The 26182-nt window shown below is 42.8% G+C and overlaps 1 protein-coding gene across 5 annotated transcripts; it reads right to left on the minus strand.

The window, feature by feature from the left end:
- On the minus strand, positions 1–25350 carry LOC146652795 (sorting nexin-14-like). 5 transcript variants are annotated; one of them, XM_085381436.1, is made up of 29 exons: positions 24812–25347; positions 23022–23142; positions 22830–22903; positions 20557–20635; positions 20417–20460; positions 20234–20321; positions 19508–19592; positions 19211–19367; positions 18742–18817; positions 18399–18443; positions 15921–16010; positions 15318–15432; positions 14927–15082; positions 13256–13380; positions 12503–12561; positions 12161–12202; positions 11026–11158; positions 10748–10934; positions 10460–10543; positions 10069–10169; positions 9773–9881; positions 8825–8865; positions 7384–7500; positions 6594–6708; positions 5874–6038; positions 4879–4974; positions 3780–3871; positions 2214–2270; positions 1–155 (listed from the first exon to the last, which is right to left on the minus strand). In XM_085381436.1, exons 1-29 carry the CDS (start codon positions 24946–24948, stop codon positions 129–131), a joined length of 2817 nt encoding a protein of 938 aa, XP_085237562.1. In that variant the 5' UTR covers positions 24949–25347; the 3' UTR covers positions 1–128. The 5 variants fall into 5 exon arrangements, with proteins under 5 accessions (XP_085237562.1, XP_085237563.1, XP_085237561.1 ...); XM_085381437.1 differs by having other exon boundaries at positions 2–158; positions 12161–12184; XM_085381435.1 differs by having other exon boundaries at positions 2–158.
- Between the last annotated feature and the right edge of the window lie 832 nt (positions 25351–26182).

Here is a 26182-nt window from a genome sequence, read left to right on the forward strand (position 1 = left end):
GTGATATCAATAAATATCTCTTTATTAGTGCATTAATGTACATCGGAATGCAGAGATGGTCTCAGAGCCTTTGGAAATATTCTGACAGTATTGCACATTCCAGCATGGAGTTCGGTTCCTCATCCGGGTCACACGATGAACGCCTCCTTCGCCCCCTGCTGAGGAGGAAACAGAAAACACCTGTGAGGTCACATTCGAGTGTTTGAGAGAACGAGGCCCGCCCGATCTGTGACAATCTAAAATATCACCCTAAACTATCACAGCATTCAGGGTTAGGACCGAGGTCGGCATGACGAAGAAGTGTGTTATTGTGGAAAGCATGAAAGCACAGTTGTGTCATGTGCTCACGGAAAACTAGCTGGGGTGTGGATGTCCACATGGACCCTCACGCTAACTCTCTGATGATGAAATTTACTGGCTTGAGGAGATTTGGAGGAGGTAGCTGGGGAGAGGGAGGTGTGGGCGTGTGAGCTGCATGTGAGCTGTGGTTTCTCACAGAGAGAAAGTTCCAGGCTCTCGGCTGCATCTGAATCCAGCTGAACTAACTCTGCCTATGTTACTAGCTTTAAAGACGCTTTACAACAAAGAAGGAAGAACAACAACAACAACAACAAAAATCAGGGCTGATGGAAGCATTTCGTTTTTCGTTTCACTTGCTTGGGACATGGAGGAAAGATGCTAACTAAACGTAGCATTAACTGAAGAGCTGCTTCAGGTGAAACCAGCCTGAATCCCTTATCACCTGGTTTCCCGTCACAGCTGCAGTGAAAGGAGATGCGTTTCTCTGCTCACAATGTGAAATTAGTCTGGCTTTAAAGTAAAATGAACAGTTATGAGAAGCTGATTTTAGAAGCAACAAAATCAATGTTTGGGGGATGAAAAACAAAATAAAGCCTGATCGTGACACAATAAATCATCCATTAATTTTCTTTGATTTATCCAGGTCTGGGCAGCCTAAGCAGAGAAGCCCAGATCTCCCTGTCCCCGGGCACCTCCTCCAGTTTATTTGGGGAAACACTAAGGCATTCCCAGGACAGCCCAAGAGATATAATCTCTCCAGCATGTCCTGATGGGATGTGCCTGGAAAACCTCATCTAGGAAACCCCCAGAGGCATCCTTGTCAGATGCCCAAACCACTCTCAAATGACTGAACTCCTTACCCTCTCTCTAATGCCTGATCTGATCTCCTGCAGGAAATCTTTCTAAAGGTACGAGATCGCCTACTTAAGTAGAGAGATCCTTGGCGCTACTGATGCTCACGATGGTGCATTATGTGCTAGTTGCTATGTGTTTGTGTCCCAGTGTCAGCCGACTGAAACATAACATGTTGGGCATTTTTTCCCTCCTGCATCCTCGCTCTTTGTTGTGGTCAGGTTTCTATGGAAGCGGACAACAGTTTATACCAGTTTCCTCCACATGTATCTGCAACATCCTGGTTCCTTTGGTCACTACTCAATCCTTTTATCTCAATCATCATGTTTTAATAACGATAAGTCAAATTAAAATTCAGTTTAATGCATAGCTTTGCTATCTGTAGATTTTCTCTGCTTATTCACACTCAGCTGCAGAAATCTGCAGCCTCAGTTTGACTATCACGACATTGATTCATCAGAACAAATCCACTCAGTCGTTCATCATCGTTAATTAGATATTGATTCGAGCATCATAAACTGCTAAATGAGCACTAAGCACTTAGTGTAGATGCCAACAGGAGCCTCCACAGCTGTAGCCAGCAGCACTAATGGTTAGCAGACTCACTGAGAATCTGAGCTGCTTACAACAGTTTATTTCCTGTCTAAGCAACAAATCTGCTCACTAACACACAAAATAAGTCCAGCATTCCCTAAGTATCCATTAAATGCCTTCAAATGTATTTCCATCACTATGTGGATGACAGGATAAAAAAAATGCAGTTAAAGATTGCACAATGAGGATCTGCTGTTAAAACTGTATTTTCAAGATGCACAGATGTCTGTCGGTGAAGGTCAAACAGACCTTTTTGCTTTTGCAGACCACGTGCACTTAAATGTGCAGTAAAACATCTGTTTTGACCAGGAAAAAAAAAAACTCATGTTTGGAAATGCACACGTGCACATACAGTGAACTCCTGAACAGGTCTTTTCCTGCCTGATATATTCTGAGAATGGCGTCTTATCTTAACTTCCAGCTCATCCTGTTTTATTTCTTTACATTCCCCACTGTCAGCTGTTTACCTTGCTGAGTTCAGGAAAAAGCTCCAGCACGGCGATGTCCAGCAGGACGTACGTCATCTGAGGAAGAGAAATGATCAGGCCAGTTAGAGTCAGAGGGGAAACGTTAATCTCCTCTGACTGTTCATTGTGCCAGTAAGACAAAGTGAAAACATACAGGAAGTATGTCAGTACTGAAAATTAACATCCAAACACTCCTGATTTCAGATATTAATTTATCTTATAGTTCAGAAAACATGCATTTTAGTCTTTCTGCTCACTCAAACATCACCATTGGCAAGAGCAGCAAATTATCCCCGAGTCATAAACCAGTGATGACTCAGTTTAATGTAAACTCAGCCTGAGAGGATCCCTGAGAAATAATTTAGCGGTGTTTAAGTACAATGTGAGTGGGAAGAGCTGCACAGTGATGAGCTGAAAACAGGACAGGCTCAACTGAAAGTCATCGGCTTGCATCCTCAGAGTGTGGCATTAAGCAAGTACTGGCGTGTGCGTGTGTGTGTGTGTGTGTGCGCGCTTTATAAAAGAACACTTCCAGTGGGGGGGGAAAAAAGAAAAAAAAGGCACCTGACTTCAATAACCTCGTGTTTTCTGTTTTCACTGTGTGTGCATGTGTCTGCACTTATGTGCAAACAAACTACACAATGCAGCAGAGCTCGCAAGCAAACATGTAGAAGAACTCATCTGTTTAACAGATATAGAAAAATCCAACATGAATGCACAGAAATTTGCATTGCTGCGGTGGTCGTTTAACACATGTTTACAGCATTTACACTGGAAGAAAAGTGTGATTAACTGAAGCTCAGATTCAGGACCGCTCACAGGAACTTAAAAACTTTCGTGGACTGACAGGGAATTAAGGGAAACATTCACATGTAAGTGAAAAAGCTGGGACCAGTAAACATGTAAATCAGGACAGCTGTGAGCACAGCCTACACAGGCTGCAGGTCTGCAGTGATTCTGTCTTTTGCAGCTTTGTATAAAATCAAGTCAATCTGAATAAACTTCCCACCCCACTCATTTAGAACCAGCTGATTTACAGTAACAGTGACAAGTTGAATTAATCCATGTAAGATTTTACCTTTGTACTATGAATATTTTCAGTTACAGCCCCTCTAAGTTACTTGAGTGGGTCCAAACGTGGCGTTTGCCAACATTTCTGAGTATAAGAGCCAGCGACACAAAGTATATTTTCTAACACAGTGGTTTTAAACACTTCCTGTTAGTTAGTGTCTTTAAATTCTTCTCTGATAGGATGAAGGTCTGCTTGCATCAGAGTAATCAAGCTATCAAACAATTTCTGCACTTTTCTACAAAGTGAAAGCGCTTAGTGCAAGGCGTCATGCATAGGGAAGGGTATCGTTTAAGTTTTATCCGATACCGGTGCCAAATCAGTACTTTTGAAACGATGCTTAAAGAATGGAGAACACAAACTTTGGACCCACCCTGATGCTAATGGAAAAATGCACCCTAACATTACATTACACATCACCGTTGAACCTGCCTGAACATACAGGAAGCTCTCGTAAATGCTGAGCTGAACCGTGGATTAGGAGAACGACTGTTTACCTGCTTGTTGAGCAACGGCTGCTGAAAACTGTCAAACAGCAGCTGGATACCTTCATACTTCGACTCCTCGCCGATGCACTTCACCACAAAGTCTGAAATCGAAGCACATCGTCCAGCTTTATTAAGCCATGAGTATGTGAAGCATGCAGATTTATTGAGTTTGACCCGAAACCTGTTAAAAACACACAGCAAAGACCAGGACTGTTTGTCTATAAGATCAGAGTAGAAGAGTTGGAGGACAGTCGGCAGAGACACTCTTCAAACTTCCAAGCCCTTTGTGACTGTGTGTTTTATGAAGTGCTAGGCTAATACAAGTTATTCATATTATTACACTGGAAACTCTTGTCTGAGCAGAGCAACCTGGAACTGCAGTCCAGAACTTTAGATGTAAGAAACAAAATACTCAAATTGATAACAGGAAGGAGATAAAGTGGCGCTCTCGTTTCCAGGTTGTAGTTAAAGCAGCTACGTTCTGTGCAGGAATCCAGCTGTAAGAAAACCTCTGTGTCTTTAAAAGCAGATGAATCTCTTCCGTACCGTGAATGACAAAAGGAAAAGCATCACGGACAATGCCAGTGTTTAAACTGGGACTTTAGATCCAGTATGACTGGCAAACTGGGAAGTGAGAACACCTCAAAGGTCTTGTGGTTTCATTTCCACTTTTACTTTTAAAGTCACAGATCAAAAGAAACTGCCTGCACGCTCACAGCTAACTAAATGTTATTACCCCCTTTAAATCAGATTTGTGACGTGTTTAAAACAGGCTCTGAGATGTTCACTGGCACTTTAGAAGAGTCGGATTTTAACACGGATACAGTAACAAACTTTATTATCTTTATTGATGTTCTGATATGATAGGGTATACTGCGATGTTGTGCTGATATGCACAGCCATTATTAATTATAATGTCTCCGAGTGAGCAGATAAACTTTGAGCACAGCTTCGGGTCAGAGTTTTGAAGCTGGAAGTTCAGGATGTGACGTCATAAACCGGCGTGGCCTGGTCTGCAGAGACAGCCTCACTGAATACTTCAACGTGAAACATACCAGGAGATGATTATTGATTATTAATGATTACTGTGACTGAACTAAAACCCGACCTGGCAGGTACTTCATCATCTCCTCGAACGTCTGCTTGGCTCTGGCTTGTTTGGCCTCTGCTGTTCGTTCCTCGCTGCTTTCACAGAAGACGGCGTCTGCAGAAATGAACAGGAACAAATCACAGAGTTAATGTTTCCTCCTTTGTTTTTGGAAACTGAAACATCTGCACAGAAGCAGAGATTTTCTGTAGGGTCACACAAGATGAATCATCTTCAAAAACAAGTTTTTTTGTCCAATTAAAAAGGTGCTTCGTTCTCTGCATCAACACATCGCTGCTGATCACGTGTGCTGAGTGCTCCGATTTCACCTCAGCTGAAGATTTGTTAAGAAGTTCAGTGGCATCAACCGAACGCACTGCCTAGAGGCAGTGGGTTTGGTGAGGAATTGACAATTCCCAGAAATTCAATTTCCTGGCAGGAATGTAATGATGGCAGCATGCTGGAAGCTGTCTGGGCACACCTGAGGAGATGGGAGATCTGCCAAACCTAAATCAGATGCAGCTTCTGAGATTTATGTGCAGTTATAACCTTCTCTCTGATTAGCCTTTTGAGCCCTTTGCAGGATGAGGAAGGATAAAAGGAATCATTCTGGAATAAAAAAAAACAAAAACCTTTGATGTACTAACTGCAGGTTTATATTGCTGACAGGATTCAGATCTGCATTTTTATGATTTGAACGTTAATAAAATACTCAGACTCTCTTTTCTTTCCGGTTCACTCACTGTTGACTCAAATCCTGAGCTCGATAAGTTTAACTCCTACCAGCTCAGATCAAGGAACAGCTATCGTGGTGATGCAGGAGCTTAAAATGATGCTCAGGTTGAGTCGTGAGGCTTTTTTTTGTGTAACATTTAAAAAGCAAGAAAAGACCTTTCCACATACTGACGCTTCTTTTGGGGTCATAAACAATCCGAACACCTTGGAAATCATCTTAAAAGCAGCGATACTGAGGCCGGAAATAAGAAAAGACTTTATCGGTGCGGGTGGCGTCCTACCTCGGAGCTGGGTGATGAGGGAGACCACGCGGTGCTCCTGAAGGATCTGCTCCAGTTTCAACTGCATGTACTGATCCATGTAGGCTTCGAATGTGCTCTTCAACAAGATCCTCCCAGCAGACAGAATGTGATGCAGCCAGTCCGGCATGCGAAACACCACCCGGCCTGCGAGTTCAAACACCAAGACGGATACAGACAGTCAGACCCGAATCAGTTCAAGAAACACAGATCGAAACATCTCAGAGGCTTTAGGTGACCAATCTAAAGTCTTCTAATCATAACAGGTCTGCGCGTTCAAAGCAAAATCTCTGCTTAAAGAAACGAAAGTAAAAAGAGCTTCGGTGGGACAAGTTAGCACGATGGCTGCTTTCTAAGCTAAACTGTGGGTCTGTGATTAATGCAAGTGTCTTCATCCCTGCTTTGATTATCAGTACAACGTGTATCATGTTACCATTAAAGGCCACAGTATCTGCTGCAGGAGGAGTGAAACGTAGAAAGGAAATCATTGGATGCTTTCCTGCAGTAATTTTTCCCTCAAATGTTCTGACTGCAAGAAATTCCAGCTTCCAGCATTTCCACATGTGTGCGATTTGGTCCCGTCATCGTCGTGTTTCTGACTTCGGTTACTTACACGGACACTGTGACAGAGGCTGTACAGACTTCCTGTAAAGCTGTGATCTTGCCTTTAGAGGCTGCTAACGGCTCCTCGGGCTCACTCACCGACATACATCATGTAGTCGTACATGCCGTCCACAGTGAACGTCTCTGCGAAGAAGTTGGGGTTGTGCTTCCTCTCCGACAGGTTGCCGTTGTTCTTGAACAGGTTGCTAACGAGCTGCAGGACAACGAGCACATACCGTTACCTCGTAACGATTAAAATGCTCGACGTAATTTAAAACACGAAGAAATATTGAAAAAACAAGGCTAAGCTACAGACGAGTACCTGCAGAGGATCTTTAGTTCATAACACACAGGAGACAAAGTCTTGAACAATCAGGCCCCATCTTATCCTAGTGACCCCACAATACCGTGTTACTTTCATAGAGCATATACTTCAAAATAGAATGGGACACAGAACCTTCAGTTTTCAGGCTCCCATCTTGGATTCAGGAGACACAATCTGTACTTTTGAGATTAGGATTAAACTTTCCTTTTCACCGGTTGCGGCAAGTGGCCGCCCCTCCCTGAGCCTGGTTCTCCTTGAGGTTTCTTCCTGTTAAAAGGGAGTTTTTCCTTCCCACTGTCGCCAAAGTCCTTGCTCATGGGGGGGTCCTATGATTGTTGGGATTTTCTCCATATGTACTATTGTAGGGTCTACCTTACAATAACAGCTTGAGGTGACTGTTGTTGTGATTTGGTGCTGTATAAAAAAAAGTGAATTGACTGATTATATCTTCTTTTCTTTGAACCAGGCTTCTACAAGTATTCATGACTAAATGCCAGGATATGACTGAGGCTCAGACATGGCGTTAAAGCTTCCATATGCATTTATAGGACAGATGTTTATTACCTTCTTGTTCCCCGCTGTGGGGCTGATGATGGTCAGCTCGGGCCGGCTCGGTTTGGGTTTGGGAGACTCGCACGAGTTGACGAAGGACTGAAGGAACCGCTCCAGGTTCTGTCCTCTCTGCAAAACACACGTCAGCGAGTTTCACAACATGTGCAACATATCTGCAGAAAGTCTATTATAGCTTATCACCTACTATCATTAAAGCTGCTGATATTGAGATTGTGGAGTGTTTACAAGTATTTAGGGATTTTTATAGACCGTAAACTGTGTTTTGAACCTCATGCTGATGCCACTAAGTTCACCAAACACTGTTCTTTTTACGGAAAATGAGATCTTTTATCTGAAATGTTGTCCTTATTTTACAGGAGTTTTATTGAACCTGTTATTTCTTTCTGTATCACTGCCTGGTTCGGTAACATGACTCTGAAGAACAAGAATCAGTTGGGACTTTTGGTGAAAACTGCCAGCAAATTCTCAGGGAGTTGGCAAGACAGAGTTTTGGCCGTTTATAACAAGTATGTGAGGAAGGTTCATTCTATTGTTAATTGTTTTAAGCATCCACTTCACAATGACTTTGACTTGCTTCCCTCTGGCCGTCAGTGCAGGAGCACTGATGAATAGGATGTTTGTCGTATCGGTTCCTGAAATTCTTCTCACGATTTTCTCAACACAAATTTTTATTTTTATTTTATTTTTTTTAACTGAAACAGTTGTTTTACTTGAAGATATTTCCCACTCATTTGCTCGAGATTCATTACATATTCATTTATTATTCATGTATGGTGGGACACAGCAAAATTTGTGGGTCACAGAAAAAAGAAAAAGTTCAAGCACTGCCCCCAGGTCAGACTTTTTAAGCTTACAGCTATATACACTGCCAACCAAGACAACCATAACCAAAATGCATCTCCGTCCTTGAATATACAAGAAAGCTCTACTCTGTGGGTAAATTCCACCTTAAATGAAAAAACCAGGGCAACAACATCAGGAACAGGAAACGATTAGATGTATTTTTAGACATCATTTTTCTTCGAGACCCTGTGAATTTGTCCTAGAGGTCGGGTCAGCTGCATGACACCAGATGTCATTGATCACAGACTCTGTTTGTGGGGTTTGCCATGTTTCCGGCTGTTTCTGTATATCTGTGTGTATATTCCCAATGCTTGTGACTGCCTGCGACTCTAGAGGTTAGACAAAACGAATCGTGAGTAATTTTGCTTTCTGGTTTTGGCTCACAGTGAAATTCTGGGTCTGCAGAGGGAAATATCAGCTTACCAATAAGACGTGGCTTTTAAAGGTGGGACACAGAGAAGCTGCACTTTCACACGCTTCTAAAATCACTCCAGATAACGGGAGACGTTTGCTTCATTAACTGAGATAATGCCTTCGCAAAGTCAAAAGAAAAACAGAGAAGATCCCCGGCTCAGGAAGAGATACTCACCTCCTTTATCAGCTTTCCAGGAACAGACTTGAAGATTTTTCCTGTAGAAAAAAACAAAACAAAAAACAAACAAAAACACTTTAGTCACAAACCGAACACAGAAAGATGGCGGCAGCGAGCGCTGAATGAAAAATTATGATATTTGCTCCCATAGTAACATTAACTGCTTTATACAGGTTACAATGCAGAAGCACTGATGTTAACAGTGCACAAATTCAATTAATATAAAAGCATGACACGGCCACTGACACCAATGCTATTTAGTTATTTCATCACTTTCTTAAGTCAGTCTGAGTTTTATACAAATGTTTCACAATAAAATTATTTTAAAAGAAAAAAGTAATAATGAGAGATTTTAATTTGCAAAAGAAAATGTTGAGTAAAGACAGACATGATGGCATCACCGTCTGATTATTAATCACACGAAGTAGAAAAAGGTCAGGCATGTTCACTGTGAGTAAAAGTCAGTGAGTACAAGCTGATTAAAGCCCATTTACCAGTAAACCAGCAGCTACCGCCAGCTTTCAAGGTGGAGTGCTTTGTTACTTCATGCAAGAGATGACTTCAGTCATGGCGTTGAGCCATCCATCCACAATGTCAGTTTGAATTTGAACCAGAATAACCGACAGTGACTGTCTTATTTCTTTAGTGGGAGAAGATGAACTCTCTTAGACTGCACGTGTGCAAGACATGCAGCACAAAGTCTTCATTTTGACTTCATAATCATGCTGCTTTGCAACATTAAATAATGGAGCAGATTGCAGTTTCTGATGGTGGTCGTTCTGCTCTGCAGCTGTGGCGAGATCAGTGTAGTGACACATGGACCAGGTCTCCACCGGCTACAGGTGAGCTAACAGCACCCTTTATTAGCGCAGCTACTCTGAAATAGTCACATAAAAAAAAAAACAAAAAAAAACAGAGGGCATGTGTGATGCGTTGGTTACGTACCCAGGTTGACATCGGGCAGCATCCTGTCCAGGAACTGATGCTCCACAAGAGGAGACAGGAAGTCGAACAGCAGCTGGCTGCTGCTGAGCTCCGGATGCTGTAGGAGAGCCTGCGCACAAACACAAAGAGCCAAGAGTCAGACTGATGCTCACCTCTCAAATAAAGACTTACAGAAAAATACAACAAGCGCTCAAAGTCATCAGGCCAAGCAGCGGTGCATAGACTAACTGATAACTTTACTGCTTCTCTTAGGTTTGTTTTTCTGGGGGCGAGATGCTTTATAGACTGACCAATACCTGCAAATATTTCTCAAATTCTTCCCTTTTAGATTCGAGGAACTCGTAGTTCTTTGGTCCGATGATTCTTTTGGATGGAAGCTGTGCATCTTCAAATGGGCCTGAGAACAAAGTCAAGCGGGGGAAAAACGGGGTAAAATACCAACAGCTGAAATATAACACGGTCATTTGATAAAGTGAGGTAGGTACATAGACTGTATACGAAGAAAGGACATAGCCAGCCTGTGGTTTGTGGAATCCTTTAACATTAAAACCAGATGCAAGAGCCATCACAGAGTCTCCATCTGTTGGCCATTACAAAGAACTTCACTTTCCACTTTTACCTTTCAGCCCTTTTTCAGCAGAGTCCATCTCTTATATACAGTCTCTGGTTTTGTAAACACTGTATTACCGTGGAATTCGGTGAGTTTTGACTCCAGGACGTAGAACTCCATGTACTTCCTTTGCACCAACCACTTGTCTGCTTCGTGATCAGCTAAAGTAGACGAGAGCAAAAGCCATTACATCATCTGACTGATGAGTCACTGAGTCTGGGCTACCTCACAGGACTATTTCTGATTATATAACAAACAAATGTCTGCTCTGAGCAAATAAAACCTCATTAAAGGTTATTTTCCTACAAACATCTTCAGGTTCGTCTGTGCAGGAAGAACCTGAACCTTCCTCTCCGCTTGCTCACCGTTCTTTTTGTCGTTGCGCTCGACGTGGATGGAGAAGACTAGGATCCGCTCCTTCTTGATGTCGTCGTCGTAGAAGTCGATGTAGGGGATGGTGATACTCCAGGCCAGAAGGTTCCTCTGGGGTTCAGGAGGGATGGCCGGCTCGTCGGGGGAGTCGTCTTCCATCACAACTGTGGCCTCCTCCACCTTCAGGACGGACAGAGGAGACTCACAACTAAGACATCGAGCACCGATGTGGAAAAACCATCGATCTATATTTAAACGCCGCTGCACTCACCATATCGTCGTCGACGTCATTCATGGCGCTGGACGGCAGTAAGGCGCCCTCCATGGTCGTGCTCTTAAACACGCCTTTGATTTTACTGCCAATTCCTCTGATACCGAACGACTCCCCTCTTTTGGACGTGTTTCTAAAGATAACAGAATATTTCATCTCGTTTCTCTGGACTCCATTTACTGCAGGACAAATTCACACGGAGGATTTCTCTGTGCGCTAGGACGTGTAAGTAAAATGTAATCAGAATACAATGATCTGCAAATCATGTCAAACTCGTATGAAGTTAAGTACAAAAGAGCACTTTGCTGAATCACCGTTCCGTTAACAGCACTCGGTCTGCGCTTGGAAACTTGATAAACACTCTTTAGACTCAACAGCTCAGTTTGCTTTCATAGCACTCCAGATGTTTTCATATCTGGACTCAAACTTAAATCATCATAAACTTCCCGCGGTCTCGCTCTCCTTTACTTCTCTAAAGCGTCTTCATACACGATCATCTTAGTAATTAACTTCTTCTTTTAACCATTACACGATTTTTCCAGCCTGTGCCAGAATTTTTTTTAAAGATATGTCATTAGATTTTGGGTTTGTATCTTTTTTATGTAACACAGGTTTGAAATGACTTGCAGAGGAGTGCATTCTTTTTTCATCATTATATTATCATTATTATTGACAGTTCTTTGCCCTCAATTCTTTGGAAACGTGTTGTGTGGTGCACAAGTCATGCAGCAGGCATGAACTAAGAAAGGACAGCCAGCATCAGCATGTCTGTACTTCTTCCTCAAGAATTTTGTATTTAGTAGGACATCTGGGGAAAATCTGTTTGCCTTTCTAGCACTAAACGCACGACTGCTGAGTCCTGAATCAAGAACAGTGACTAAAAACGAAAAATCAGTGTCAGGCAAAAATGCAAATGTGATGCAAAGACTCAGTGCTGCTCATCCGACCACAAGGAGAAATTCTAATGACTCTCCAGCATCTTTATTCCATCTTCTCAAGCAGGAAGTTAAAATCGCTGAGCGAGCATCACGCAAACAAATCTGCGGTCAGCAGTGCTCTATCCACATGCATCGTACCGTGTGCTGTTTGCAGGCAGTTTCAGTGCAGACGAGCAACATGCTGCTCGAGTGCTTACCTGGTCTCGTCCCAGCTGAAGCTTCTGGAATAAGAAGCGCATCTAAAGACGGGCGTTTGGACAAAAGACAACCTCAAAGAAATAAACATGAGCACAGTGAGCTGCTCTGATTGTGTGCTGCCTCACAGTGAAAGGTTTACGGTGGTCACTGCGAACACAACGCTCAAAATGAGGAGGAACAAACCAAATTACTCGGACGTGTTTGTGTTTATGCACGTGTTGACAAATTTGTGTTTTCAGAATAAATGCTTCCCCCCCACCCCTTTCATTGTTACTTTTTTTTTTTTTTAATTTTAAACACCTATCAAAACAAACACGTGAAGTTTAGTGCAAATCACAAACCTGCTGACTTTCGAGCTCCTCGCTGGAGACTCCACCCCCTTCAGCAGGTGTCTGAAGTACTGCACGGAGAAGAGAAAAAGGTACATAAGTAGTGACTAATATGAGATTCTGAAAGTCCTGAGAAATGTACGATGGAGTGTGATCAAAATATTTCAGAGAAAAGGAGAAGAGCAGTCAAATTTAAATCGGGTACGTTTTTGGACAAATTGGTGAAAAAGAATCTGTAAATAATCCTGTAAAAAAGTATTTTAAGTGTAACAAATAGAAGTCAGATCAACTTCCTCTTCATTTATATAACTTACAGCTTCGTGTATATATAGCTATTACCTCAACACTGTTAATGAATAAGAAATTAAACTCACTAACGGCTCCAGAATTCTATTCTTGGACTCTAGAGTAACTTTGCATGATTCACAGTTCAGAATAATCTTTATGTGTCACACACTGGACCTTGGATGCAGAGCCTTAGTTAATATGATAAAAAACTTTTTAGGTCCCTGTGTTTGAGCTGATTCTTCTGATTTCTCCTGATTGGCTGCCCCTCACAAACGTAACGTCAACCATATTAGGGATATCGGCTCTTAAGCTGAGAGTATGGAGGAGGCTGGGCTTTTGGCTCAGGTTAACCCGTGCACCTATGACAAAGTGGAACAAACAAGGCAGCTAGCAGCTGAAGCACAAACTGGTGACCTTGTGATGTTGTGCTTTGATGTGCTGCGTTTGTGTGGGTCAGTCTGGTTGCAGAGGTCTTACCTCATCGCTGTGACAGAATATGGGCGTGAAGACTCTTTCCAGTAGAGACAGGACATGCTCGTACGCCTCAAACAGGCAGCGCATCTGCTGCAGCTTCACCACCTCAGTGTACGGACCTTTGGCGACTGACAGAGAACACGAGCTGATGTCACTGCGTGCTTCCGCTTACTGAGTTACAGAGCTTAGAGAACATGCTATATACATAGGTAACACAGGCACGTCAAACACCATCGTAACAGTCATGTTTCACAGTTTCTATGAACTGAATTTTGGATCAGATTAAACCTGAGCGGCTGTTTTCCAACAGCGTCCACACGTACAAGGTTCCAAAATCTTTATGCGCACGAAGCACAAACAGATTTTTTTTTCTTTGTAAGAATAACCAGAACGTGTGCAAAACACAGAAGATAAACAGAAATATTTAAAGTGTCCAACTCAGTAAACACAGGATTTAACTAAATATATACCAACACTTCAGCCGTCATTGTGTACTCTTGCACAGACTTGTAAATACCAACTAGTCTTCAATTCTCTCATATTTAATACTTTCTCTTCTTTTTTCCTATTATTATTATTATTATTATTATTATTATTATTATTATTATTATTATTATTATTATTATTATGCTGCTAAATTCTGTTATTTTCTTCTTAATATAACTGCACACTCTCTACATGCTCATGTAAAGCTGAGGAGCACAAGCCAAAGAATTTCATTATGATAAATGTGGCTACACTGTTTATCTGTACGTGACAATAAAACTTGAAACTTGAGATATCCCCACAGGCTAACAGGGGAGAATGTGCATGAAAACACAGTCAGTGCACACAGCTGATGCAATGAGCTTACACTCCCAGAAACTGAGTGCCAGAAGAGTTTGCATGGCCAGCAGTGTATACGGTCAATAATCAGAGCTAATGATCGAAACAAAATATTAATATTAAAATATTTCAGTTTAAACTGATGCAAACACCAGCTGTGGATCCATAAGCTGTGAAATGAAACACCATCTTCACCAGCGCAGGTTCAGGGGGTCTCACGATGTTCGATATCAAACACCATTTGGATGAAAATGGAGCCACGATGCAAACAAAACTTTCCATCTTCGCCCTGCTGCTGTCGGGAAAATCTCACACAATCAGTCACCTGAGTTATAATAACAATGGTGATAAATGTGATGGCCCCACATATGGCACCGACTGGCTGGTGTTTAGACCTGTAATCGTGCTCATTGGACCACTTTTGGACCACGCTTATTTAACCAAGAAACAACAATGCTATGTAAACTGGCCAACGCAGTGAATTTGCAATAATTTAGTAGTTTTTGGTGACCTTTTCTTTTTCTTTTTTTTTTTTAGGTCAAATCAGTGACAGTTTGTTACTGGATTTAAAAAAAAAAAAAAAAAAAAAAACTTGTGTAGAATTGGACATTAATCGCTTCCAAAACACTCTGTATCAAGAAGTTTGATGGAATTTGAAGAATATTTCATAAGAAAATTCACAATTAAATTTTCAGAAATGTGAATGAAATCGTTCACAATCTGCCGCTTGCAGTTACAGAGCATCATACAACACAGCTCATCTCTGAGCTTTCACATTTAGCTTCAGGTCAGGTGACAGGTGTTAAAGCCTAAAGGCGAGGTAACGATCATGCAAACAGCAACTCTCACCGTTCCTTATCTCTTCTACGATGAACGGGTCGAAGCTGATCTTGTCGATGCTCTCCTCGAGGCAGTACGTCTCGTACATGTGCACCACCTCGCCGTGCAAATGCAGCAGCTCAGAGTCGCTCAGTTCCGGACGAAGGATCTTATCGTTAAGCTCCTCTGGGGGAAAAAAAGTTTTATATAGTCAGTCCGACACATTTATATAACAGGCTCCAACAGGGACCTCACTGCATGTCTTAGAACTCATAATAATGATAAAAAAAAAAAAAAAAACTTTATTAATCAAGTTACAAACTGCTTGACAGAGAAACATTTTCATGCTTGCTGCATGTAAGTGGAGCAAAACTGTTTACAGGATGAGCTGTATGAGGAGATCAAATGTATGGACTCCTACCGACGGCGAGGCAGAACTGCAGCACATGCACGGCTCCTTCCTGCTTCAGGAAGTTCATGAAACGAAAGAGGAGATCCTGCTGCTCCCTGATCTCTTTCAGCTCCAGCTTCAGCACCTGTAGCACCACACAGGGAGGGTCAGACAAGCTTCAAAAATAAATCTGCGCCACATTCACACTGTGTGGAAACTGATCAGAAAATTTTTATTTTTTTTATAAATCACTACATGTTTATACAACTTATAAATAACACCTTACACCAGCCTCCAGACCTCAAATTAGACCCTCGATTATTATTCAGGCTAAGAACAAAAGGGGATCATGTTTTAGGGATCAACGTTGTGGCTATTTACCATATAAGGTTTATTATTATTGTTATTAGAAACACCAGTTCAGTAAATGTATATACACTTGAATTTACTTATTACATTTATGAAGTTGGGAAAGCGCTGTTTAAGTTGACTTAAATTGCTTTAAATAGAAACAATTCCCAGCTCTATCAGGAGAAGTGTGATCAGACCTTCATTCTTAGTTTGAGCTGCTGAAGTCACAGCAGTCTGGAGGAAAAGCTTTTCTCCTGCCCTGTCGCACTCTGAGGTACTTACAGACGGCTTCTGGCTTCTGATTTGATGCGTTTCTTCGTATTTCTGTAAAAATGGAACCAGTGGAGACGGAGGCTCTGTGGCTGGCTCCGGCTGGACAGGACAGATTCAAAGAGGCCATTAATTCAGAACACTTGACTACAATTAAATTAATTGATTTGAGTATAAACGAGTGAAAAAAAAAAAAAAAAAAAAAAAAGACTCTTCATCTTTAATGTGTTTGTTTTCCATGCTGGACACATTGTATGTTATAGGTCCACTGTGCAGGATTTAGATCACCTACTGGCTGGACTCAGGTCTGATGTTTAGAGCTTTGTTCATAACGGTAAACCTCAACGCGGAGCTTATAAAGGAGCTGACAGGCTGAAGTGAAAGGTTTTGGTTTCAAATCCGGGGACCAGGAGGCATACAGTGCTGCCAGGGCCAACCTGAGAAGAGGCATCAAGACTGCCAAGCAGCAGCACAGGAGGCGTATCGAGGCCAGGTTTGAGAACAACACAAACCCAAGGCAGGTCTGGGAGGGCATCAGGGCTATCACGGACTACAAAAGGAGAACACCATCACCCTCAGCCGACAGTTCTACTCTGGCTGAGGATTTAAATCTCTTTTATGCCCGTTTTGATAGGGAGAACACCGACCCTGTCCTGTCCCCTCTCCCCTCAACCGACCCTGCTCCAGTCCTGAGCACTCATGAGCTGAGGCGTGTGTTCCGGAGCACTAACACCAGGAAGGCGGCCGGGCCAGATGGAGTGCTGGGCCGGGTGCTAAAAGACTGTGCTGCAGAACTGGCGGATGTCTTCACCTCTATATATATATATAACACCTCGTTGTCCTGTTCACTGGTACCATCCTGTTTCAAAGCAGCAACCATCGTTCCCATCCCAAAACAGTCAAATGTCACATGTCTGAACGATTTCAGACCTGTGGCACTCACCCCCATTCCCGCCAAATGCCTGGAGAGACTGGTCATCAAACACATCAGAGCTGCTTTTCCACCATCCCTGGACTCGTACCAGTTTGCATACAGGGAGAACCGGTCAACCGAGGATGCGATCGCCATAGTGCTGCACACATTACTGGAGCACCTGGAACACAGGAACACCTATGCACGGCTCCTCTTTGTAGACTACAGCTCGGCTTTTAATACCATCCGGCCATACAAACTCCGTCCCAAACTCCACCAACTGGGACTTAACTCCTCTCTGTGCAACTGGATTGTGGACTTCCTCACTAATCGCAGACAGAGTGTCAGAGTGGGTAAGAACACCTCTTCCACCCTTGTGGTCAACACCGGTGCCCCTCAGGGGTGTGTTCTGAGCCCTCTGCTATACACTCTCTTCACCCATGACTGTATTTCCTCCTGCGCGTCCAATCTCATTGTTAAGTTTGCCGATGACACCACAGTGCTCGGACTTATATCCAACAACGATGAGACAAACTACAGGACAGAGGTGCAACAACTAGAGTCATGGTGCCACGACAATAACTTGGTCTTAAACACCAAAAAGACCAAGGAGATCATTGTAGATTTCCGGAGGAAGGGTCATAACAACCATCTGCCTCTCTTCATCGGCAGTGAGGCGGTGGAGAGGGTGAGCAGTTTTAAATTCTTGGGGGTAACTGTGACCGAGGACCTGTCCTGGGGCAACCATATCACCTCAGTTGCACGGAAGGCCCAACAGCGCCTCTACTACCTGAGGAGACTGCGGAGCGCACACATTCCCAGATCTCTGATGTTGAACTTCTACAACTGTGCCATCAGCAGCGTTCTGACGTATGGATTTCTAGTGTGGTTCCCCAGCTGCACCAAGGCCGATCAGCAAGCACTCCAGCGGGTGGTGAAAGAAGCTGGCAGAATTATTGGAATAAGTCTGCCAGAGATTAGTAATATCTTCCCCACTCGCTGTCTGAGACGGGTGCACAGTATTCTGCGGGACCAACATCACCCTGCGCGCCACCTTTTCGACCTGCTGCCCTCAGGGAGAAGGTACAGGTCTATACAGGCCAGAACATCCAGACTGGCCAACAGCCTGTATCCACAGGCTGTGAGGCTCCTGAACTCTCTGCCCCCCTCTCACAGACAATAACCATATCCAACTTCTTAATAGCACTGAACTTACTTGTCAGGTTCTCATGTTTACTTGTCATGTTCTCATGTTGTTGCTAAGGATTGTCTTATTGCACTGGAGTCACACTGGGTTAAATATTTACACTTGGGTTTTAAGCGGTATTTATTATTTTCTTCATTATTTTATTTACGGGTTGTACGGAAGCCCCAAATGCAATTTCATTGTTCTCTGACAATGACAATAAATAAATAAATACTAAATACTAAATACTAATTCAGCTGGAGATAACTGGATTAAAATGAGCCTCCTGAATCTACACTGTGACACGGTCTCTCATAGCAATGTCGGCTCTCCTCCACACTTGACCTTTAAATTTTGTGGGGCGCAGATAAAAGGAAGGCGGTTCACTTACTGGAGTATCATCAACAAATAGAAGCACCATGAGGTTCACTGTATCCTGAAAAGGAGGAGAAACAGGACATGATGTAAAAAAAGTTTTATACTGTCACAGCGTTTCATCATCACATTAGGATTCATATTGTATAAAACATTTATAATTTCACCAATTTAACAGATAATCTTGATTAATTTTGTTTTAATTTAATATATTTTTATGTGATTGAGAAAATGCAGTTCAACAGTTCAAAACACTGAACTGATTTGGGGATTTTACGTACACATATTTGTTTTGTTTTTTTTAAATCAAACTCTGATGCACCAAAGATACAGACCAACGCGATCATGTGGCTACTTACAGGGTCGGCCATGAAGTCCATGGTTGGTAGGATGACGGATCCAGCCATCACCTCCCGCAGCAGCAGAGCCAGAGACCTGCACCACATGAAGCAAAAACCAAAGCTCAGAAATTTATCAGAAACTCTGCCTGAGACTCCCGCGATGCATTAAAGTCGTATAAGAACACCTAACGAGGCAAGAGAGAAGGTTTATGGTTTTTTAGATCCAACCGACTTGGAACTTGATGGACAGATTAGAACATTTGAAGGTGTCTGAGAAGAAACCAGCTGCAAACCAACTTCAGATAAGTGGAAGAAATCGATGGATGGCTGGAAACTGGACTGAAAATCTCCTGTTCAGAGTTTGAGAGCTACAATGGAAATCTAAGAGAAAGAACAGAAATCGTCTCTGTACGGCGGAACGATGAAGGTGTGAAAATATCAAAAAGTCTCAGATGCAGAAAAACACTTCATTCGGTCGTCTCTGTACCTGCAGTCTGTGGCTTTGGGAGGCATGACATAGGGAAACAGCATCTCCGTGAGCTTCCTCAGGTACAGCAGCTCGTCTCTCCGGCTGTGCAGAGCGACGTGGAGGTCGGCGCCATATTCGTCCAGAGCCGCCTGCTGCAGGCCGTCTACAGTCTTCACTACAAACAGACATAAATATTAGGGTGCAACCCTGCACCGAGTGAACCCCACGCCACACAACCACAGCCAGCATGCTTCCCACAGACGACTGAATATAACACGCATATTAGAAATGAAGCATGAGCGGACACGTGCATACCTCTTTGGTGGGCTTTTGCAATAATTTCAATGTGCTTCATCGCAGCTTTCATCACTTTGTCTGCAAACACAGCAGGGATATCAATCTGCCAACAGTGAGAAACACACAAAAAGTAACGATTAACACAAAAATCATCAAAAATAGGCACCAGACACGGCGGGTGGCAATCATTAAAAACAGCACTGCATCCGATCCGTTTGAGATTTGGAACATGTTTCTGAACGGAAATCTGAGTAATCCAGTTGATTTAATTTCACTGCAGCAAACAGAAAACTGACAGTCGGCTCCAGGAGAGTTCACTGACACTTCCAACAAAATAGAGCCAAACAAGCTTTGTTACTAAATATATTATTAATTATTATCTTTATTATCATTATTATTATGTAGCATTTTACTATATAGATTATTTTTTTCCTGTCTTTCAGCTCGGCTATAATCAAATAAACTTCACACGTTACCTGTAATTGGATAAGTAATTAAAACAAAGCTGATTAGTTTAAGGCCCGAGGAATTACAGCGAGGAATTATACTTCTGTTTATTTCTAAAAATCAACCACATAAACAATGTCATAAAAACTTGTGGCTTTGGAAACACATTGAAGGTTTTTTTTAATATTATTTCATACTATTTATAAACTGGATTTCACTCTAAACCAGCTGCTGATCTCATTTTCAGTGGAGCAAATCTGTAATCCTCACAGTTTGTTTTGTGAGAAAGAACATCACCTTCTGAGCTCGGCGGACAAGCACCGACGCGAAGAAGCGAAAAGTCATCCTCAGTTCATCCAAACACGCCTCGTCATCTGTGATGTCTCTGAAACCAGAGGCGGCAGTTTAAAAAAACAAAAACAAAACACAAACGTCTTTACCAGTACATGGGTAAAAACATGCTTTGAGCTGTCCTCCTACCTGTACCAGGGGTACACAAAGTTCTCAAGGACTAACTCGAACACCTGCGAGGGGGGGGGCAGTAGAGAGGTCAGAGAGGACCACATAATCACATCTGGATGTTTCACTTAAGCACATGTCCAGCTGTTGAGCTGAGGTACCTCTGCTACTGAGGCGTCCACCTTTGAATGAACCTTCAGGTCCAACCATGGCTGATAGTTTTCTAGGAGCAGTGTCGGCCTGCAGTTAATGAAAGAAAGTCAGTCAGGTTTATGATTGATTGTTTCGTCTGTTTGCAGGATTTTTACAAAAAGACTGATGGAGCTGCACGAATCTTTGCTCAGTTGTGGGGATTGTTCTGATCTTTGAAGTTGATCCGGTGGGGGAGGTGTGGGATGCCAGATCAGGCGCCTCCTTCCAGCCCTCCTCTCTGCTCTCTCCTATCTTGTCTCTTTTGTCTAAATTCTCTCTATCACCTTTTCTATTCCTTTGAAGAAGTCAGGCTCCATAAATATTAAGGAGGTAAATATTACTTCTCAGTTGCAGTGAATTGATAGAAGAAAATAAATTGTAGAAAACTAAACAGAAGAAAGTAGAAGAGAAATAACAATTTAACATAAACCAGTGACACACCCCGGGGCCTGATCAACCCTGGCACGGCCTTCTTAGATGAGGGTGTCTAGTGATAATGGCAAAAACACCCGATGAATCCAAGGTCCACTACTGATCGAGATGATTTTAATATGATCATCTCGATCGGATCTCTTAATCCCTAAACCTAAACAAGGAAGGAAAAAAATGGTAGAATAGCTTGGGATAAAAGAGCGAAACACCCTGTGAAGTTGAGGCACACAACGATGTGTCCCACTGGTTAACTTTCTGGGATGCCTTTCCTCATAACAGCCGTCCCTCAAGACTTTCTTACGGAAATAGGAAAAAAGAAAACATAAATAGGAAAAAAAAACTGATTTCCAAAAGCACAAGGGATATGTTTCTGGGGAGACAATAACCTGACGGACCAGTTGCAGGAACCAAAATATGCTAAGAATTGCGCTGGGAGACACTTAAAAGAAGTGGAGGATCTATCGATTTTGTGAGGAGAGAAAAGATGAGAGGTAAGTGTGTTAGCCTGACTATTAGCCTAAAAATCCATCATCATTATTATACGAATCATGATAAAACACACCTATCATATTTTGGGTTCCTGCAACTGGTCCGTCGGGTTATTGTCTCCCCAGAAACACTTCCCTTGTGTTTTTTCCTATTTCTGTTTTGTTTTTTCTATTTCTGTTGTGTTTTGTGTGCTTTTGCAGCATTTTTCTTATTGCTGGTGTTTTCTTAAGTGGCATTCCGTTTGGCCTCTCAGGGTCACCGTACTTTCTCCATTTGAAGCAATGCACTATCAGGGATTGTAACATCTAGTCCTTTTACTGAATCTGTCAGGACAAGCAAGGCATGCAGTGGCCTTGTCAGATCTAAAAATAGGCATAAATTAAAATGTACCAAAGTAAAGCGACCTCTCTCCTTTCATCTCAGACAGCGCTGTCATAAAACTCCTCACCTGTTGATTAACAAATGCATCCAGGCTTTAAATCGCTGCCATCTTGTGGCAGCAGTCAGCAATTGTTGTTGAAAGCTTCTTAAAAATCGCATAGAATTTGTTTAAAGGGCGTGTCCATCTCCCATCAACAATCACTGGAGCTGGGCAAGCGGAGAGGCCAGAAGCCTGTTTCTGGCGGTTTGCACATGCATTGTGGAAAAATCTGACAGCAGTAAACTGATAAGAGACCAGCGTGCGTGACAAGGTGTCAGTGGCTGTACTTTCACTGCTCTGAGTGTAGTCACGGCCAGCAATCCATAACAGTAGTTATAACTTACAATTCTTCAGCCAGGAAGGAGTGCAGAAAGGTGAACATATCCATGTAGAGCCCAGACAGGCGGCACAAACTGTATGTTAATATCTAATCAAATGTATTTAGTTAAATTGGTACATAAATAAATTGCAGAGGAATTGAGGTACAGTTATCATCTGGCTTATTCTGAGGTTTGAAAAATGATGGTTATCTTCTCAGTTTAACCAGTCAGTGTCAAGCCCCACACAGGAATTTACAAGTGGAGGTTTTCATGTTGTGAATGCATTTAAAGATGTTGCCAGATTTTTAAAAATAACAATAACAATAGTTGAGAACTATTACTTCTTCTCTGCAGTTTGATTTACTTTGAAACATCTCAGAGCTCAGCCATCTCTGCGAAGCTCTCGAAAAAATCCACAAATAAAGTTTGATTATTTGATCGTGAAGTGCGTTTCCTTGATTAAGACCAAATCTTTTCTGCTGTTAACCAATCAGCCGACAGTACTGTTAATCTTTCAGACTAACCCCTGTTAAACATTTTCTAGTCTGAACATGTGGGGTCAGAGGTCAGGTGAACGTACCGGTGACGCTTGCATTTGACCTTCCCGCACACGGCACAGCTGTGACCCAGAGGAAACAGTTCCTGCTCCCGTTGCTGTGCAAAGGAAGAGAAACATCAGTCAGTAAAGATGTACACTTCATCACAGAAAACCTGTCTGTGTGCAGAAATCATCATTCAGTCAGAGCCTCTCAGGTAAAGGTGTGTGCCTCACTCTGCTCCTGGGCTTCGCGGTGAACAGGACGCTGGGAAGGAGAGTCTCTGGTCTGAGGGAGCAGTAGAAAGTGGCAAAACCAGCCAGGAGCGACCAGAACACCATCAGGATGTGAATATACCTGCAGGGAGAGCATTACACAGACTCTCCATGTGAATGAGGAGATGAACTAGGGCACCACCTAGCCACCTGAGCTACAGGGGTGGCTGTAGCTCAGGTGGCAGAGCAGGTCAGCCACTAACCTGAAGGTCAGCGGTTCGATCCCAGGCTGCCTCCTGGCGGCATGCCAAATGTCCTTAGGCAAGATACTAACCCCGTGTTTGCCTACTGGTGGTGGTCAGAGGGCCCGGTGGCGCCAGTGTCCGGCAGCCTCGCCTCTGTCAGTGCGCCCCAGGGCAGCTGTGGCTACAATGTAGCTTGCCATCGCCAGTGTGTGAATGTGTGTGTGAATGGGTGAATGACTGAATGTAGTGTGAAGCGCTTTGGGGTCCTTAGGGACTAGAAAAGCGCTATACAAATGCAGGCCATTTACCACCTAGTGTTCACTCCCTGTGAACTGCAGCAATGGACGTGATTTCCACAGACAAAGGGTCATATATTCTATTTCAGGCAAGTAAAGAAAAAGTAAGGTTTTTGATAGTTTCAGCTTAAAAATCTGAAAAACAAAAACATGGCAAAGGAACAAAAGTAGAAACTGGTTCTAGCTTTTATTTTGCATAATTTATGTGTGACAGAGCAAACTCATGCTTCCCATTGTAAATATCCATGTAATTTAGAACAAACATCTGAGGCAGAGTAGCTCCACCCATCTGCTGTTCAAACCTTCTGTTTATGAGGGGACAGCCAATCAGAACAAAGCTGGCTTAAAAGTGGAGCTTAAACAGCTTGTTTTAGATACACCTTGAACCAAGGGGCTGCATTAAGGCCCAGTATAAGACAGACTCATACAAAACTATTTCATTAGAGTCCAAGAATAAAAAGACAGCTGAGTTCAAGCTGAAAGTGGGAGAGTTGAAGATGTTAACATTTTCTATGGGAGTGACCAGGATGGAAATGGAAAGAATATAAATGAGTCGATCAGAGGTACAGCTCAGAGCTGCCAGGCAGGTGGAAAAGAACAAGACCTCAGAGGAGATTCATGGATGTAATGAAGGAGTACAGGCAGAGGGTTGACAGAGGAGGATGCTGGGATAGGGTGAGATGGAGGCAGATGGTCCACTGTGACGACCTCTAAAGAAGATTTGTACCCAACAGGGGTTTTACTAGTTTACAGTGGACCTTTGAGGGGGACGCTGTACACCTAAGCATGACTGGACTGCATTTAGTTTAGGCAAAGAGTGTATGTTACCTGGCTTTGCCGATGCCTGTGCACTTCCCATTTTACTTTTTGGTCATTTCTAAGAAAAACTTAAGCAAATTAAATCTGATTTTTCTTTGGAGGAAACCCATAACCAAAAAAGGCAGATACACAGGAAAGACCTGCCTAATAAACTGCCACCTGTGGTGTTTGAGGAAATTTCAAGTGTCAAGATTTTGTGAAATAAAGTATGCCGAATTTGCCTTTGGCACCTCTTTGTTTGTTCTGTGACTTCTGTTGTACAGATATATGTCGGGGAGGTGCTCTGACAGAGAACAAAGCTTAAAAACTAAATATTCTCAGGCAGGTTCTGCCCTGCGCCTGCTCGTTGGTCTACTGACTGACCAGGTGCAGGTCACAGTGCTACACACGAACCGCCTGACACTTTGCACGTCGGTGAATCTTCCAGGTGAATGGGGTCATGTGAGCTCACCTGTTGAGCAGCACCGTTAGCGCGAGCATAGACACCAGGACGAAGCAGGTGAGCGGATACTGACGGCCGGCTTCCCGCAGGACGTGCACTTTAAGCCGCCGCTTCACGTCCTCCACACACGTTAGTATTCCCGCCATCCGGTCAGAGCAGCGGCAGCTCGGACATGATCAGAAACAGCCGGGCACGGCTCGGGCCTGATCCGGACTTTCTCCCGCACAGCTTGACAGTACACGGCTGACCCTCTGGGTGTCGCGGGCATTAGCCTGAACGTAGCGCTTAGCGTCAGAGCCGTGACTCTAACAGCCACAAAACAGGCTCCGTGGCACGAGCCGAGGCTGCTGCGCACTCTGCTCCCGAACAAAATCCACTCTCTTCACTTTATAAAGTTTTCACTTCGTGGTTTCAGAATAATTTCCGACGTCTGACACACTTCCTCAACAGATGGAAAGAGTTGTAATCGCACCGCGAGTTGCCAGGTCTATGGAAAAACGTAAAAATTATCGGTACCCGCCTCTTTAAAGGCTCTCTGATGGGCGCATGACCAGCAGATAAACACGTTTCAAGCACAGTCAGCTGAAGCTGAGGGTGGGATTTTTCCACTTGATACGTCAGTAAACAGGGATTACTATTTATTTTATTTACGTGTGTACAAAGAAGTGTCCTTTAAAGTGTAAACAATAAAGAAATATCAGATTCATCTAGTTACTTTGATTTTAGGACAGTCGGAATTTTATTTTTTGATATTAGCATTACTTATCTTTTTTTTTTAGTTTAAATGTCAAAATTAGATAATAATACTAATAGAATATACTGATTAAGTCAGTTATATGCCAAGAAACAAAATTATTGTATATTTATTTTCTATTGAAACACTGGACTCCCAGTATTGCTTATAAATCAGTTAAACATCGAGCTGTGAATTACTTTGGGTCACGTGATTTAATCTGTATATTAGCTGAATAAAAAAAATGATTTGATTATCTTTCTTGAGTAAAGCATTTTACTGTAACTGTATGAAACCGTAACTTCTTCAGCAGACATGGCAACCCTTGACCCAAGCAACGCCACTTCCGGTAAGGCGGTTTGTTTTGATAAGTTGGGGGTTGATCATTAGAAAGCGAGTTTCTGTTCTTTAACTAGTAAATAATCTGAGATCAGGCTTTTCATAACAAGTTTATTGTGCGATAATTTAATGCTCAGGGGGACAGGACATTCTCATTTCTGATGTGATTTAAATTGGATATTCAAAACTGTTTGGGTATCTACAGCAGGGGCGGATCTAGAAGGGTGGCATGGGGTGGCAAGTGCCACCCTAAAATGATCCCTTGCCACCCCAAGTGCCACCCCAGTTTTGCATATGACAGTGCTGTT

This window comes from Rhamphochromis longiceps, linkage group LG15 (genome assembly GCF_057381845.1).
Source record: "Rhamphochromis longiceps isolate RC_006_pf linkage group LG15, R_longiceps_female_GT1.1, whole genome shotgun sequence".
Classification (NCBI taxonomy): domain Eukaryota; kingdom Metazoa; phylum Chordata; class Actinopteri; order Cichliformes; family Cichlidae; genus Rhamphochromis; species Rhamphochromis longiceps.

Excerpts from the sequence above, each read along its gene's own strand:
- LOC146652795 (XM_085381435.1), bottom strand. The coding sequence starts at position 24,948 with ATGGCGGGAATACTAACGTGTGTGGAGGACGTGAAGCGGCGGCTTAAA. Across the intron at positions 15,433-15,920 it reads TCAGAAGCCAGAAGCCGTCT|GTGCTGAAGCTGGAGCTGAA; the intron begins GTAAGTACCTCA and ends GTGGTGCTACAG. Across the intron at positions 9,882-10,068 it reads AATTTGAGAAATATTTGCAG|GCTCTCCTACAGCATCCGGA; the intron begins GTATTGGTCAGT and ends GTTTGTGCGCAG.